The sequence below is a fragment of the Haemorhous mexicanus genome, chromosome 1 (assembly GCF_027477595.1).
Source record: "Haemorhous mexicanus isolate bHaeMex1 chromosome 1, bHaeMex1.pri, whole genome shotgun sequence".
Taxonomy (NCBI): Eukaryota; Metazoa; Chordata; class Aves; order Passeriformes; family Fringillidae; genus Haemorhous; species Haemorhous mexicanus.
In genome coordinates, this window is record NC_082341.1 from 67,836,642 (window position 1) to 67,851,674 (window position 15,033).

The 15,033-nt window shown below is 41.9% G+C and overlaps 1 protein-coding gene across 1 annotated transcript in view; it reads left to right on the forward strand.

Annotated features, from left to right (window-relative positions):
* The window catches only part of ELOVL2 (ELOVL fatty acid elongase 2), a 50,854-nt gene extending 39,590 nt beyond the window's left edge, over positions 1 to 11,264 (forward strand). Inside the window, exons 4-8 of the mRNA XM_059852484.1 lie at positions 2,497 to 2,574; positions 3,134 to 3,305; positions 5,017 to 5,141; positions 7,318 to 7,452; positions 8,084 to 11,264. Coding sequence (XP_059708467.1) covers positions 2,497 to 2,574; positions 3,134 to 3,305; positions 5,017 to 5,141; positions 7,318 to 7,452; positions 8,084 to 8,212 — 639 coding nt within the window. The 3' untranslated portion in view covers positions 8,213 to 11,264. The remainder of the gene's footprint in view (positions 1 to 2,496; positions 2,575 to 3,133; positions 3,306 to 5,016; positions 5,142 to 7,317; positions 7,453 to 8,083) is intronic.
* The last annotated feature ends 3,769 nt before the right edge of the window (positions 11,265 to 15,033 follow it).

Here is a 15,033-nt window from a genome sequence, read left to right on the forward strand (position 1 = left end):
CTTGACCCTCCTGGCTGCCAGGGCACTGCTGGCTCATGTTCAACTTGCCACTGACCAGGACCCCCAGGTCCCTTTTCATGGGCTGCTTTCCAGCCTCTCATTCCCCAGTCTGTCTGTTCATGCAGGGTTGCTGTATCCCAGGTGCAGAACTCTGGGTTTTTATCCCAGGTACCATTCCGTCTGTTACTCTCCCAGTCTTGTGGAGACGCAATTTAGTTTACCAATCTGCACAGTGACAGGAGGATTTGGAGCCCACATAAGCATTAGGTCTACTTTTTCCTTCAACTTTTTTCTTTCTGTTCCTCCTGTAGCTGTCTCTGGAGCTGTTCTATTTTGAAGGAGAGCAGTAACTCAGTTGCTTTCCATCTCAGTTTTCAGTCCTTGTTTGTCTTTAATATTATATTTTCTATAGTGGCAGGCAGCTTCTGGAAAGGTATCTAGCACTTTGCAAATGATCACTTTCTTCTTCCTAGCCTTTATACAGCCCCTAGCAACTTAGAGATGTTCCTCCACAGGAACATCTTTCCAATCACACCAGTTATCCTGAGGCCATTTGTCTGAGAACTTAGGACTTGGACTTCTTCCATGCCTTTGTAAGTAGCCAGTGATACTGCTTGCAAACCTGCTGACTACACCAATTTTTGGTGAATGTGTGTTTTAAGGTCACTTAACAAATCACTGGCAAAGGTATCATCAAAAACAGGTTTAATATAGAAGTGAAAGCACAACAGAGTTCTTTGGCAAGGCTCACTCTACTACTTACCAGATGGTTTTAAAAAAGCAGACAAAAAGCCAGTGTCAATTAATCCAGACCAAAAATATCCCCAAAGTATCTCCACGGAGAACTGCAGCTCCTGATATGTGGTGAGGAGCTTTCCTTCCTCAAGGCTTTACCCACTGCCTGCTGGGCAATCTACTGGCCCTCCCCCCTGACCTTTAATACACAAGGAGACAACATGCAAAAGATTTTTCAGAAATCAATCCACTGTAATCATACACAAATCAGAACAGTTGTAAATAGACTGATCAAAATATTGAAAATTGCATATTTTCCAGCAAATTTCTGTGAAGCAACACTTTATCTACTGCAGCAGAAAGTTTTGAGGTCAAGTTTCTTCAGCAAAGCAGAAAAATGTAAAGGAATATGTTTGTTTCAATTGTTACATATCATTTATCTATAAAACACTCATTAGCTGTATTGTCATCTCTCTCTGCAATTTCTATGGGATGTTTTGGCCACCTAAAACAGCTAAGTTCATATTACAGGGACAATCACAGAGTTTGAATTCAGAAGAAAAATTGTAGAAGACCCTGGTTCTCCAGGTTTCAGTGCATTTTAATGAGAATTTATAATAAGCATTCTAGGCTACTTTCTAATCCTCTGGATATTATCAATAATAATTTTTTAATGTATTTACTCTAGGAATTAATTTAGTTTGATCACTGAGAATGTCTCTGATTCTCTTTTGCATGGACTGTCACAGATCCAACACAGACCAGTTCTTTTCATTGTGAGCTAGAGGGAAAGGTTCTGTGCTGACCCACATCATCCCTGTGACTGTAGCTCCAGAGCTGAAAGCGACCCACTTCTCTCAGCATCTTGCAGTTCTGCTTACAGCATAACCCTTGAATGCATTTCTCCCACCTTCGCTCTCTGCAGTGTCTGTAGAGGGTGAGAAAGACCTCAGAACATGAGTTGCTCAGTTTGTCCCCAAACCCACTTTGCACTTATTTGAGAATTAGCAAGACCTTTTAAAAATCAATGGATTCTACATGGCATTTATAAGCAAGAGATGATACTCCCTCTTCCAAAAGTGCTGCTGAGTGCTTTAGGTGGCTGGTACTCTAAAAATATTCCATATTGAAAACTACCATATGGTTTTCTAGAAACCTGCTCCATCCCAGAGCTGCACTCTGATATTTCATTGCTCTGTCTGCTTCCCCGTGTGACATGTGCAGAATCTAAGAAATTGCTTGTGTGCTATTCACGCCTCCATTCAGCATCAGGCCTGCTCTCCTTCACTTCCTCCAGCATTTAACAGTGGAGGATAGAGACATGTATGGCATTAGGAAATATTTCTCCCATTGCACTACTTTGCATTTGCCTTCTGTTTGCTTGGCAAACAGGGAATTTTTCTCAAGGACAGCTTTGCACAAGTAGCTGTGTTAAGCTCTGTTCATACTGCTTCAGGACAAAGATACACTATTCCAGCATTTGCTTTGGAGCAAGGATTTGGAGGTGCATTAAACAATGAGAGATTTTAACAGATGCCTTGAAGGCTCTAAAGCCAGAGAAAGAGAACAAATGCATCATTTCATATCTCCAGCTTAACTGATGCCTTTCCCTTTTCAAAATAGAAGATATTAGAAAGTTGTCTAGTTCAACAGCATCAGTTCATGGAAGGAGTGGGTACCCACCAATGAGGACAGAACAACTGCAGGGGGAAAAACCATTCCATCTGTTCATGAACATAATTCCTCTGTTTTCTGTTCCAGCTCATCCTTGCCACATGGGAAGGCGGCTACAACCTGCAGTGCCAGAACCTCCACAGCGCAGGGGAGGCTGATATCCGGGTGAGAGACAGAGCAGCTCAGCCCTCAGCATCCTTTCTATTTTAACTCTCTCTAAGTGTCCTAGGACATATCCTGAGCTCTGATAAAGTATCTCTACTCTAGAGGAAGATAGATTTCATTGTATCGAGTATCAAATATAGATTTGTTTCAAAAGAAGAATCTGGCAGCAAAATCTGTTCGGTGTCAAGGAAATGGTAGCACCCTTAAAAAAACTGAACAAACAACCCCAAAATGAAGCAAAAATTCCCACACAAAACTGCACCTTTGGGAAAGAAACCCAACAAAACAATTAAAAAACTCTTCCTCAAAGTCTATATTTCTTAAATTATATTTTGATAATTGTACATTTATACAATTTTTAAAAGATATGTGGTTTTTTTACAAAACTGCTTCATTGAAAAGCAAAATAAAATTGAAGGCAGAGCTTGTGCTTCTCCTTTAATACCATATTAATGCCTTCTGGGAAATTGTGTGCCTAGGGAGTGAAGAAGTACACTAATATTTAAGCAATTGTATGGACAGATATTGATCTCCTGCTCGTTTGTTCTTGCTCGTACAGGTAGCCAAGGTGCTGTGGTGGTATTATTTTTCCAAAGTAATTGAATTCATGGACACTATTTTCTTTGTGCTGAGAAAGAAAAGCAGCCAGATCACCTTCCTTCACGTGTATCACCATGCCACAATGTTTAACATTTGGTGGTGTGTTCTGAACTGGATACCTTGTGGGCAGAGTAAGTCTTTGTTTGCTTCATCACCCTGGGTTTAAGTCAGCTGCAGCTGGGGAGGAATCACATCACCATGCAAAGGAATTGTGTCACTGTGGAATATGAGGGCACCTTTAGGGTTCAGAGCCTTTCAGAACTGCTGACCACCTGCAGAACACAGGAAAGTTAAAAGCATGGTTAAAAGTTCAGGCCAAAAATACCTTAGTGTTAGGCCCTAGACTTTTCACTTAGCTGCCACAAACTCATATATTTACTTCTCTTCAAACCACTTTTAAGCATCACAGTACTGAGTAGCACAGAGGAGCTAGCACACACAAGACCTACTCCAAAAGCAAATGCAGGAAGAACTCATGGCCCTGGCAAAGCCTTTATCAATCACAATGAATTAAATCAATGGCCCTTTTACAGGCTCAACTCTTGCATACATCAATTTCTGCTTTAGCAAGATACTTTACTTCATCACCAATTAAAATACCAGTTTGAGTTTGTTCTCTTCCATATGAGACTACACCCTCAGATGGTTATAGTAACTGTCATCGTCTGCCCTGTCAGGAAGGGATCTATGGTGCCACAGGCTGGTCACTTGGCATTTGTATAAGAAGTCCAAACAGCAGAGAACTACTTCAGCTGTCTCACAACATGCACACTTTTCCAGGGCTTCACACAGCTAGAGGCTTCCTGTGGAACTGCTTTCAAAGTTGAGAAAAAACCCAGTTTTCTTACAACCTATTAGAGTGAGTCACCCATTGTAACGTTTTGTTAAAAAACTTGCTGCAGGTCTTTTTCAGAGCTAAAAGTAGAATTCACGTTTGTTGGCACTTACTGTGGACAGCACAAAATCAAAGTAAATCACTGTTAGAGATAGAAGCAGGGATCAGAGATTTCATAGCCATTGGGAACTATTTCTAGAGGTGTAAATAAATCAATGGGGGTTTGTGCTTTGTAATGTGTGGTCTGCATGCTTTACACTAGCACTGCACTACTGTAATTAAACCAGTAGCTAAGTAATTAATCATTGGCAAAATCAGAACAACAGTCCCTCTTGTAGTTGTAGCACTGCCATAAAACTCACAAGCACACAGCAGAGAGTAGTGCTGCTGCTTCTCCAAAGTCTGCAAAGTACAGAGGTTAATTAATTTCCTCTAGAACTAGTATTCACTAAATGTAACTAATAAGAGCAGCAAGGCATTATCTGGGATGAAATTCTGTAAATGTGAATCTAGCAGAAGAGCCAATGAAGCAAACAAGAGTGGTGATCAAACACAGGCATACAAGGCTGGTTTAATTCAGAGTAAAACCCTGGCTACTGCATCAGAGAGCAGGAGTACAGGTGTCTCCCAGGGCCCTAAGCTGCATACTAGCAGCAAAGTCATCCACAAGAGTGTTTAAAGCTTACAGGAATAATAGAAAGACTTTTAGGAGAGGGAAAAAATAACCTGTAAACTGCAGAATAGGAAAAAGTGGAGGAGAAGAAAAATATTAGATAAAAATACAAAATTCAGCATGAGAACGACCCTCTAGGAAGTACCATTTGGTTTTTCAGTTGTCCCTAGGAGAGCACCTCTACACATCAGGAATGTCTTTAGCAAGAAATAAGCATGAAAGGAATACTTACCATTTGCAAGAGATTCAATATAGAAGCAATACCACAAGCAATGATATCGTCTCTCACTTTTTGGCAGCTGGTACTTAATTATTTTTTCCCTAATATTTATAGGCTTCTTTGGACCCACTTTGAATAGCTTTATCCACGTGCTTATGTATTCTTACTATGGACTGTCAGTCATCCCTTCCATGCGCAAATATCTCTGGTGGAAGAAATACCTCACCCAGGCACAACTGGTATGTATCTGTTTTACTCTCATTTTTAACTTCCACTCCAAAATGTGAGAGAGGACTAAATGCACCATAGCTAAACATTGTTACTTACACAATTAAGCCAGTTAGAATTGAAGTATAACTAAACTATCACACAGCATAAGTCACTAGGGCAGCTTGATAAAATTTAAAGAGGGAAATTATGTTCAGAAGTGTTTGCTGTAGAAAACAAACAGTAGAAACTCTTTAGTCCACAAAATTCTGTTAGTTTTGAACCGTTGCATAGAAAATGACTGCTCCTTAATTGTGGAAAAAACTGATTTAAAAGTCACAAAAAATGTCTGACAGAGCCAGCTCCAAGACAGATCTCCTCTGCTGCCCAAAGCTGAGCCCATCAGCAATGCTGGGAGCACCTCTGTGATATCGTATCTATTTAAGGGTGACAAACATAGCACAGCAGCTGAGAGAGAAGACAGGAAATGTGAGAAGCCCTGTAAGTACCCAGGTGAGAACAGAAGGAAGGAATTAGCACCAAAAGCTCCCCTGCAGCCTATGGTGAAGATGCTGGTGAAGCTGTTCCCCTGCAGCCCATGGAGGTCAGAGGGGATCAGAGATCCACCTGCAGCCCATGGAGGACTCATGCTGCAGCAATGGACATGTCTGCCCTGAAGGAAGACACAGCCAATGGGGAAATAGGCTCCCATGGACCCATGGAGAGAGGAACCCATCCTGGAGCAGGTTTGCTGGCAAAATCTGTGACCCCCATGGAGGGCCACATAGGAAAAGCCTGTTCCTGAAGGACTGGACCCTGTGGAAGGGACCCATGCTGGGGCAATTTGTGAAGAACTGCAACTCATGGGAAATACCCACATTGGAACTCTCTCCCATGGGAGGGGCCCCACACTGAAGCAGGGAATTAGTGTGAGGAGAAAGGAGCAGCAAAGCCAAAGCAACAGGGGCTGACTACAAACTCCATCCCCCTGCACCATATGGAAGGAAGTAGAGGAGTGAAGTTCAGAAGTGAAGTTAAACTTGAGAAGAAACAGGGGTTTAGAGGAAGGTGGTTTTAGTTTTATTTTTTGGTATCCTTCTGTGTAATTAATTGGCAGTACTTGAAACTAATCTTCCTCAAGTCAAGTCTGTTTTGCTTATAATAGTAATAGGTCAGTTTTATTAATTACTCTCACTAAATTTATCTCAATCCACAAATTCTTTTCATCTTATTTTCTCCCCCTACTCTACTGAGGAGAAGGGGGCAGAGAGCTGCTGGGTGGGCAGCTGGCAGCCAAGCCAGGTTAGCCCACGACACAGTGGTACAACTGCAAAATGATGTAAACAAAGTTTAAGCAATACAGAAATTGACTGATTTCTAAAAGTCTGTTCCACCTGTTGCTGTACCTGGGGAGCTGATCCACATCAAAAATTTCTATCAACAAGATATAAGGCTTGATATGAAATAAAGTTCCTTGTACTTTTTTTCTCTTATAGCTTGTTCGTATTGTTTGTAAGTTCAGATGTTTGCAGTGAGCTTTAAAATGCCTGTGTAGAAATTTGCTTAGCAAGACCTGCTTCTCTGAGACCATCCCTGCGGGTGAAACACACTGCCCTGTTGGAAATGCACCTCAGGACACTGGTTTGAGGGCACACTTACCTGACTGAGGAAAAATCAGGTGCACCAGTGTGGGCTGTGGCTGACAGTTCTAAATACAGACAGGTCTCTGCAATTTATTCTGTCTCATTTTTTCTTCCTGTGTCCACTCCTTAACTCCATTAATGCGAGTGAAAACCTATCTGAACTCCTTGGACCTGAGTTTTGCATTTTCTGTTCAGACTTCTAAAGCTATATCCCGGAATCTTCAGTTTCCTCCAGTTTCTGCCCAGCAACAGAGACAACTGTACCTGTCACAAGGACTGGAAGATAGAACATAATCTACTAAATCTGAGAGGAAAAAAAGCTTCCTTTTTGTCAACCAGGCCTATAAACATACTTTTAGAAACCTCTGACCCCGTAGGATTCTATTTAATTTCACAAGAGCATCATTTTAGCTTAACCCTCCCAATGCATTCAGAGGTTATAAAGGGATACTTTTCAAGAGCACTCAAACTTTCACAAAGTGGAACTAGGGGACACTGCTGTGTCTGATTCAGCTAGCACTGACCCTTTCTCAGCAAATACACCTGCATTATCTTCTCTCCACAGATCCAGTTTCTGCTCACCATTGTGCACACACTCAGCGCAGCTGTGAAGCCATGTGGATTCCCATTTGGCTGCCTCATGTTCCAGTCCTCCTACATGGCCACACTGGTCATCCTCTTCATCAACTTCTACGTTAAGGTAAGCAGTCTTCTGAGAGCTCTCTGACAAAGATGGGGAAAACAGAACTTTTTGGATAGCAGTCTGGGTGGACTCAGATGTAGAATGACCATCAGTGCTTAAAATATGTTAGTCTTAAAATATATACATCATTTAAGAATAACAGATACAGTCATGTCTGAGAGAAAGAGTTACTCAGTAACTCCTCATTGCAGCTCAACTCTTCTGCCCTTGTATAGCAGGTCCCGGTAATGCATTTAGTACACAGGAGGTCTGAGTTTGCTTTGGTGGGCAAATTTTTCAGTCTGTCTCCTCCTCAGGGGAAAAAAACAAAAAATAGAGCTCTGTCTTTGTCTTGTTTACTTCAACATCTTTTAGCAGGGAGTGTTATGTATGCCTGCCTGCATACATGAAGCTTTTAGTGTACAAGGCTTGAAATCTCTTTTGACATTGAGAAGTATTACAGTAAGGCTAGTAAAGGAAAATCACCTACAGCAGTGAAAAGGCTACTATACTCCTAATGCAGTCTGAAGCAAATAAATACATCTGCATTAACCAACAGCAGACAAACTCCATTTACACTTAACCGTAAGTAGTGTTTTGGCGGGCACTAAACAAATCCAAATGTTTATTTTGGGTTTTGCTTTTATAGACATACCGGAAAGCACCTTCAAGAACAGCTGTAAAGGAAACCCCTGTCACAACAGAAATCAAGAATGGTTTCCATAAGGACTACTTTGCTGCTGCCAATGGATTGCAGAATAATAAGAAGGCACAATAAGTATAGTGTTTCCTATGATTTTTTTTTCTAAAGAGAAAAAGAAGAAAAAAGACTGAATTACAAGCTTTAGCTTAAAACCTATTTGATTACATTTATCAGTTCTTTGTACCAGACACTTATTAATGTACTGCTATTTAGGTTTTAACAAAATGAGTAGAATTACTTGTCTTGTCAAAGATCAACATCAGAACAAAGAAAGCCAAGACCTTTCTCACATGAAAAAGAAAACCTTTCTGATCTCTAATGCTGACACAAAAACGCCTTATGAAACACTTGTTGATGGATAAATCCATCAATGCCTTCAAAAGGTTAGGACTCTGTTCAGACTAACATGGTGAGCACTTTTTGTGCATGCAAGAGGTCTTGAGGCAAGGCTTCACAGTGCACCCAGTACATCCAGCTGAACTGCAGCCAAGGCCAGGAAAATAAAGGAGGGATGGCAGGAAAGGTGAGAATCGTACCTCTTCCATCACCATACCCCTCTTTTCTTCTCAGCAATTCCCCAAAGTGCACTAGCAAGGTAGCCTTTGATCCTGTGGGAGCCCTGGGGAAGGACATGAGAGAGGGCAGAGCCCAGGTGCACCATCCCATAGCTTGCAGGCAGTTTGAATCAGGTTGCACTTGCTTTACACAAGTGCAACCTGATTCAAATGCCAGGAAGGCTGTCAGGAGCTTTCTGTTTCAGGGGTTTGGGCTGGTAGCCCCTGGCACTGCCCAGAATGGAATTCTGAACACAGAAGCCTGAACACAAGTCACTTTGGATGTGTTAACTTCACAGGAGTTCTAGGTAAATGGATTTTTAAAGAAATAGGGCCATGCCAACGTAAGGCAGATAAATCCATTGAGTGTAAATGTGTGTAAAGTTAATCCTATACAAACACTGCTAATTCAAAGCAAACTGTCATGCCACATATTAATGACTGGAAATGCAGAAAAATTGTGAGTTCAGCAATGAGCCAAGCAGATTATACAGGAGTTTCTGTGGCAGGTGGACCTTACTCAGACTGGTCTCTGGTTGGAGAAACAGATGGGACCAAGGCACAAGACACTGGAGGGGAAGTAGGGAGATTCTGCTGTCTGCAGCTATAAAGGTGTCTCCCAACAGTCCATCACCATCTTTGTTGCTTCATGTCCTAAGCTGACTATATGATGCTTTTATTTTTAATCGTCTTGTTCCAATTTCCTAAAAAAGCCCTTTAAAAATTCTCTCCCAAATTTGCCCTAAACCAAAACACTTCAGTTCACTGCACTTACCTCCACTTAAATGCTTAGAAATGAAGAATAGCCAGGTTTAAATTCATGGGTCTGCCCTCACCCGTTTCTCATTTAGCCCACTTAATTTCCTCTACTAAAAATAGACACAGACTTTTTTCCTCACAGTGAAGTTAGTTCTGATCTCTTCCATTCTCATGTATAAAATTCTCTCATCAAAAACCATTTTTGGAGTCACTCCAGCCCAGCAAGTCCCTTGGACTGAAGCAGTCCTGTAAAGGTAATATGTCCTCTCACTCCTGTCACCTTGCAGGGTCCCAGGGCAGGAGGAGTAAAAAACACACACCCAGCCAGCACAGAGGGCCCAAGCAGCCACAGAAGGACCACATGTAGAGGAGGCTGTCCCAAATCCTGCTGTCCAATTCTTCTCCACCTCTAGAGGGTCAGTTATCCCCTCCAGATATCCCCATTTAGATGACCTGCCATCAGGGTCTCTTGGATACTGCAGGCATAAAGGCAGGAGGAATGTTTATCCCAGGGAGCAGTATGGACACAGAGCAGCCAGCCTCACCAGGAGCAGCCCGAGAGACCACCCTGAGGGCTCATGGATAGGATGGAAAGAGGCTGAGGAAGTGGTACACTAGGGGAAGAAGAACAGATGGGGTTGTTCAGCAAAAGCAAGAGGAGAAAATGGCATGAAGAAGGGTGTCTTGTGTCAGAGTTCTGCTTGACTGTGTGCTTGAAAGTCCCATTGAATGCTGTCTCCAGCCAGTTCCAACTCCATTGCAACGTGGACAAAACTTTTCTGCTCCAGCAGAAAACAGAAATTCCCATAACGCTACAGCAGAAGCAGTACCTCTCAGCAGCCTGACTGCTGAACTTCATCATTGTGAACTGGGTGACCAAAATAATTGCAACATTCAAACACTTTCACACCACCACACCAGCCAAGATCTAACTGGTGCATATTCACATTTTCTCCCCTCTTCATGAAGATGGTCATGAAATCTCACTTACTGAAAGTCATGTTTTGTTTTATTAAATACTCAATAAGGGGGAAAGAAGCCACCTAAATGAAAAAACCCAAACAAGAAACCCCAAGAAACCTCCATTCACAAAGCCTGGACACTGTATGCATATACTATTTCTCTCTGGCCCTTCCGGAACCTTTTCAGGCATTTCTGATTGATACTGTAAAAACCCCAAGATGTAAGAAATTAGTGGGTTTGACTGAAGGTGTTTTATACAGCCCTGAGTAAAGGGAGAGCTTCAGAGCTCTGTAGAAATCAGCGTAATACTGGAAGCCGGGGTAAAGGCAGAGGAATTTGAAAGAGCTGACAAAACAGTGAACAAGGCAATGAGCTGGACCCTTCATCTAAGGCAGGCAACACAAGGGTTGTGTGGCCCAGCATGGATTTTAGGCCGAGTGGAGTCCATAATCTTTTGATGGCAAAGCATGCATTTGACTATCAAGGTGGAAAGCGTCAGCTGTGCTAAGTGTTAAAGTTTACTATGGCAATCAAACCCACAGATATTGTCTTTTGTTCTGTTGAAACCTCATTCAAAAGAAAAGGAAATAAATGCCTTACTTGAAATTCAAAGGGCTGGGGAAAAAAAAAAAAAAGAAAATGAAAAAAAAAAAAAAAAAGGAAAAAACCAGATGGTCTCAGACCTTGCAGATCCAGATCAGCCAGGAAGGCTGGAATCAGGTATGTTTAAAATTCTTTAGATATGTCTTAACATCTTCAAAATGCCACAACTTTGAAGAAAGAGAGCATTGACTTTTTAAACTGATTTTCCTGTAATACATAACACTGTAAATAAACAAATTTTACTATCAGACTGTCTCCACTTCTCCTTAAAGCATCAATTTGGGCTAGCAACTGGTTATTTTTTCAGAAGCATTTCAGGGCATTCACATCAGATTCAAAAACAATCTCCATAAATTTATACAACACCTTCACTGGTATTGGTGTAAATCTTCCATGCAGTTTTTTTTTCCCTCTACCTATAAAAACATGGGCTTTTGAACAAAGGTAATATTGAAGTAGAAAAATCATTTGTTCAAAGCTTGTACTTGCCCATCAAGTCCTCATTTGATTATCAGATTTTTCTCACTTGGAACATGATGGTTGAAAACAGGGGATAGACAATAGAGAAATCAAAATCTCAAAAAAAAATTCAGGATCTCAAAAATAAAATTTCTCTCAGATTGAAAATACACAATAGCTCTCAGCTGTTCCTAGAAACATGTCTGTTTTCCAGTGCATTACTCTTTTAGACGCAGTTCTACTGCCTGCAGAAGCATGACCTGTCCCTGTGTGCTCCAGCTAACCTCAGCACACCTTACCAATAGCAGGGTGGGCTGTTCTCAGGCCAGGGTAAACACACACAGCTCCTCTGCCCCTTTCCAACCTCAAAGGACATCCTTTTTTCTGCTTTATGCAGCCTTGACATGAATTAGCTGTAGCCCTTGGATGGGCCACTGCACTGGCACAGAATGTGCAGGTAAACAAGCAGTTGGCACAGCATCATGCCCTGAAAGAGATACAGCATAAACAGCAGGGGTTATAGTCAGTTTAATATCAAATCCTATTTAGAGCCTAAAATGCATAAAGCAATTGTTCCTAACCAGAACTTTTCTATTTCCCATTTCTTTTTCTGGGTATTGATGCATAGTTTTTGCACCTCAGCACCCATATCTTTGTTGTTCTGGCTCAGAAGTGTCAAAGAAACTGAACAGGTTGAAAATTGAGCTATACATTTTTGCTCTGAAAGGAAGAAAATACAAGAAATATCTGGATTAATAGCACTTTAAAAAGCATGAAGTGGGAATGGCAAAGGAAACCTGCCAAGGTCAGCTACCTACCTTCCAAAAAGTAATTTTAGGATAACCCAATTACACATCTGTTGCCGAAGCCAAACGGACTTCAGACCTTCAGGAGGTTTAAGGTCAAACATGTTTAATTGACCCAGCAGTGCAGGAAGTGGTATGAGATGGGCTGTCCAAAGTCAGAACATGTCATTTCTGTCCCTGATGCAGTCTCCAAACACTTCTACTCCCTACAGATGGAAAGACCATTAGAAAAGTCCAGTTTTCACCTTAGGCAGTTCACAGGTTATCAAGCTGGAACACTTAGCCTCTCAAATGCTAAAGTGTTTTGTATGAAGGGATAGATGACTGCAGGGGTAGAAGGTGTTTAATCAGTGTGACATTCCTTTCTGCTCTCCCATACCCATCACTAAAACACTTTTTTGGGGTTCAGACTTTTCCAATAAAACAGTTAAAACTAAAGGTAAGTGCATATAACATTATGGCAATTTTTACTAAAGTAAGGAACCCTGATTTTTCCTTTTTCCATGCCCTCTGAAGTGCTCAACAGTCACCTTCCAAGCTTTATAGTTACAGGTTATGCAGAGATGCAACAATAAGAGATACAGAAACACACTTTAAGTTATCTAGCAAAGATACTTGAACAAAAAGCATTCCTAACTTTTTACAGTTAGAAGAGACACCAAGAGAGCCTTCTGCCAACACACATAAAGGGTGAGGAAATACATCAAAACAAGCATTTCTACACATCTACTTCGCAGTGCTGACAAAGTTTAAACACTTAGCAGCTTGAACTTAAGAGAGCCATGAATCCATCCAAAACATCAGATTTTTTAAAAAGGGAAAAAAAAAAAAAATCAAGTATTCACTGTCATAATTTGGGGAAAAAACCCACACCTTAAACCAGAAGGAGACATCCCATCTCATCCTCTCCCTATTTCAAACTTTCCCTCTGGGCAGCAAACCGCCTGGAGTTGCAGATGAAGGAGCCTAAATAGGCCAACACCCATCCCAAAGGAGATGACATGCTCCAAGGGTGAAGTTCTCAGCGCTGTTTCTGTGGCTTTGCCGAATTCAGTGCGCAGGAACAACCGCGGTGCAGGCAGCTCATCTTGATTCTTAGGTGTGCTACACATCAAGCACCTTGTGAGCCCAGGTTGCATCATCATGTTGGGCTGGGTAGTGGGGTGTAAAACCAAGGCATATAGGCATTTATGTGGGAACTACTGGAAGGCTCACCTTGGAACTCAGGAGTGGTAGCCCCGCAGCACAAGGCATCCCTTTACATTCACCAGTGTGAGCTCTGGATCACAGTAAGAAGCAGCAGAGCAGTTCAAACCTTATCACATTGCTACAGCCAAAACCTCGGGTTACTACTCAAGTAGTAAAAGCCTCAAATTTAGGACCTGGCTCATCCAGGCAGTAGGATAGTGTTAGGATCAGATTATTCAGGCTGATACCTAAAGCCTGTTTTGGTTAATGACACTGCTGGGGCCATCAGAGTACACTACCATGCTGGTGGGACCAGAGCCTGCTGAAAACTCTGTTGCCAAGAAGCAAAACTAGTTTTACTAGACTCAAGCACAGCTGCTCACAGGGGTTACAGCCTCATCTTTAAAAAGTCCTGGCTGCTTCAGCTGAGTGCTTTGAGAGCCTAGAATCAAACAGCAGCTGCAAGGACACTGAAGAGTAGCCTGAAGATGCAGTGTAGCCAGGTTACTAGGGCCAGCCCTCAAAGAAACAAGCACAAGCCAGTGGTTGTAAAACCAGCACTTCAGCCCTTCACATTAGGAATAGCAGGGGTAGACCAATAGATCTGAAGCTTTGGAAAGGGCAGTGTTGAAGAGGTCTTTTCTTTTAAACCACCCCAGGAAGAAAGCACCAAGTGCATTTCGATGTGGATGGAAAAATTTCAGCTCATGCCAACCCTAGTTAGGAGTACTTAAAGAAATAAGCATAAAATGGTAATGCAATGGCAACAGCAGCTTCTTACTGTTCTCTGTGCTGGTCACACCCTGTGTGACCTTCTCAAGTAGGAACAGGATCAGCCCTACTTCATTTATGAAACAAAATGTCAGGGTTTGGGCTTTTGTTACAAAGGTACATTTTGAGCAGGGGAGGATTCCCTCAACTCTAACCCATACAGCAATCTGAGGTTGGTTCTCTAAGTTAAGGAGATAGAAACCCAAAGCCTGGAAATCTGCCACATTCCCACAAATTCATTAAGGTGCATTAGCACTAATGCTGTTTTTGCAAGACCATACTCTCTCGTGAAGAGCAACTCTATTTTGGGGACCTCTGTCACACACTGTCACAGCAGAGGACAATATTAATAAGCATGGGTTATCTGCTGCATATTTTCCAGAGACCTCTGATGCTATTTAATCTAATCCTAGCACTGTTCACTGTATTCTGAACTCTCCTTGGAGCCAAAAGTCAGCAAAAAAATGTTTTTTTTGCTGTCAGAACTTTCTCCTGCTTCACTTCCCATTTTCTGTTCAGTTTTCTGAATTTCTTGTCCTCTTCAGTCTTAGCTTCTCTTCAGGCATCTGGACAAGAGATCTCTCTCTGCCTTCAGCTCTGCAATCCAGAATTGAGTGGCAGTGGTGTCAAGCCAGCAGCCAGCAGCTCCCACATTTATGTGCACACAGGAGAGGCTATACCTAACACATCCTATGCAAGGTACACAGAAATCTAGAGTACCTTTCCAGACACTCACAGCATCAATCTGAAGGAAAGAGCGAGATTGTTATCTTGTGCAACAACTTTTTACTTT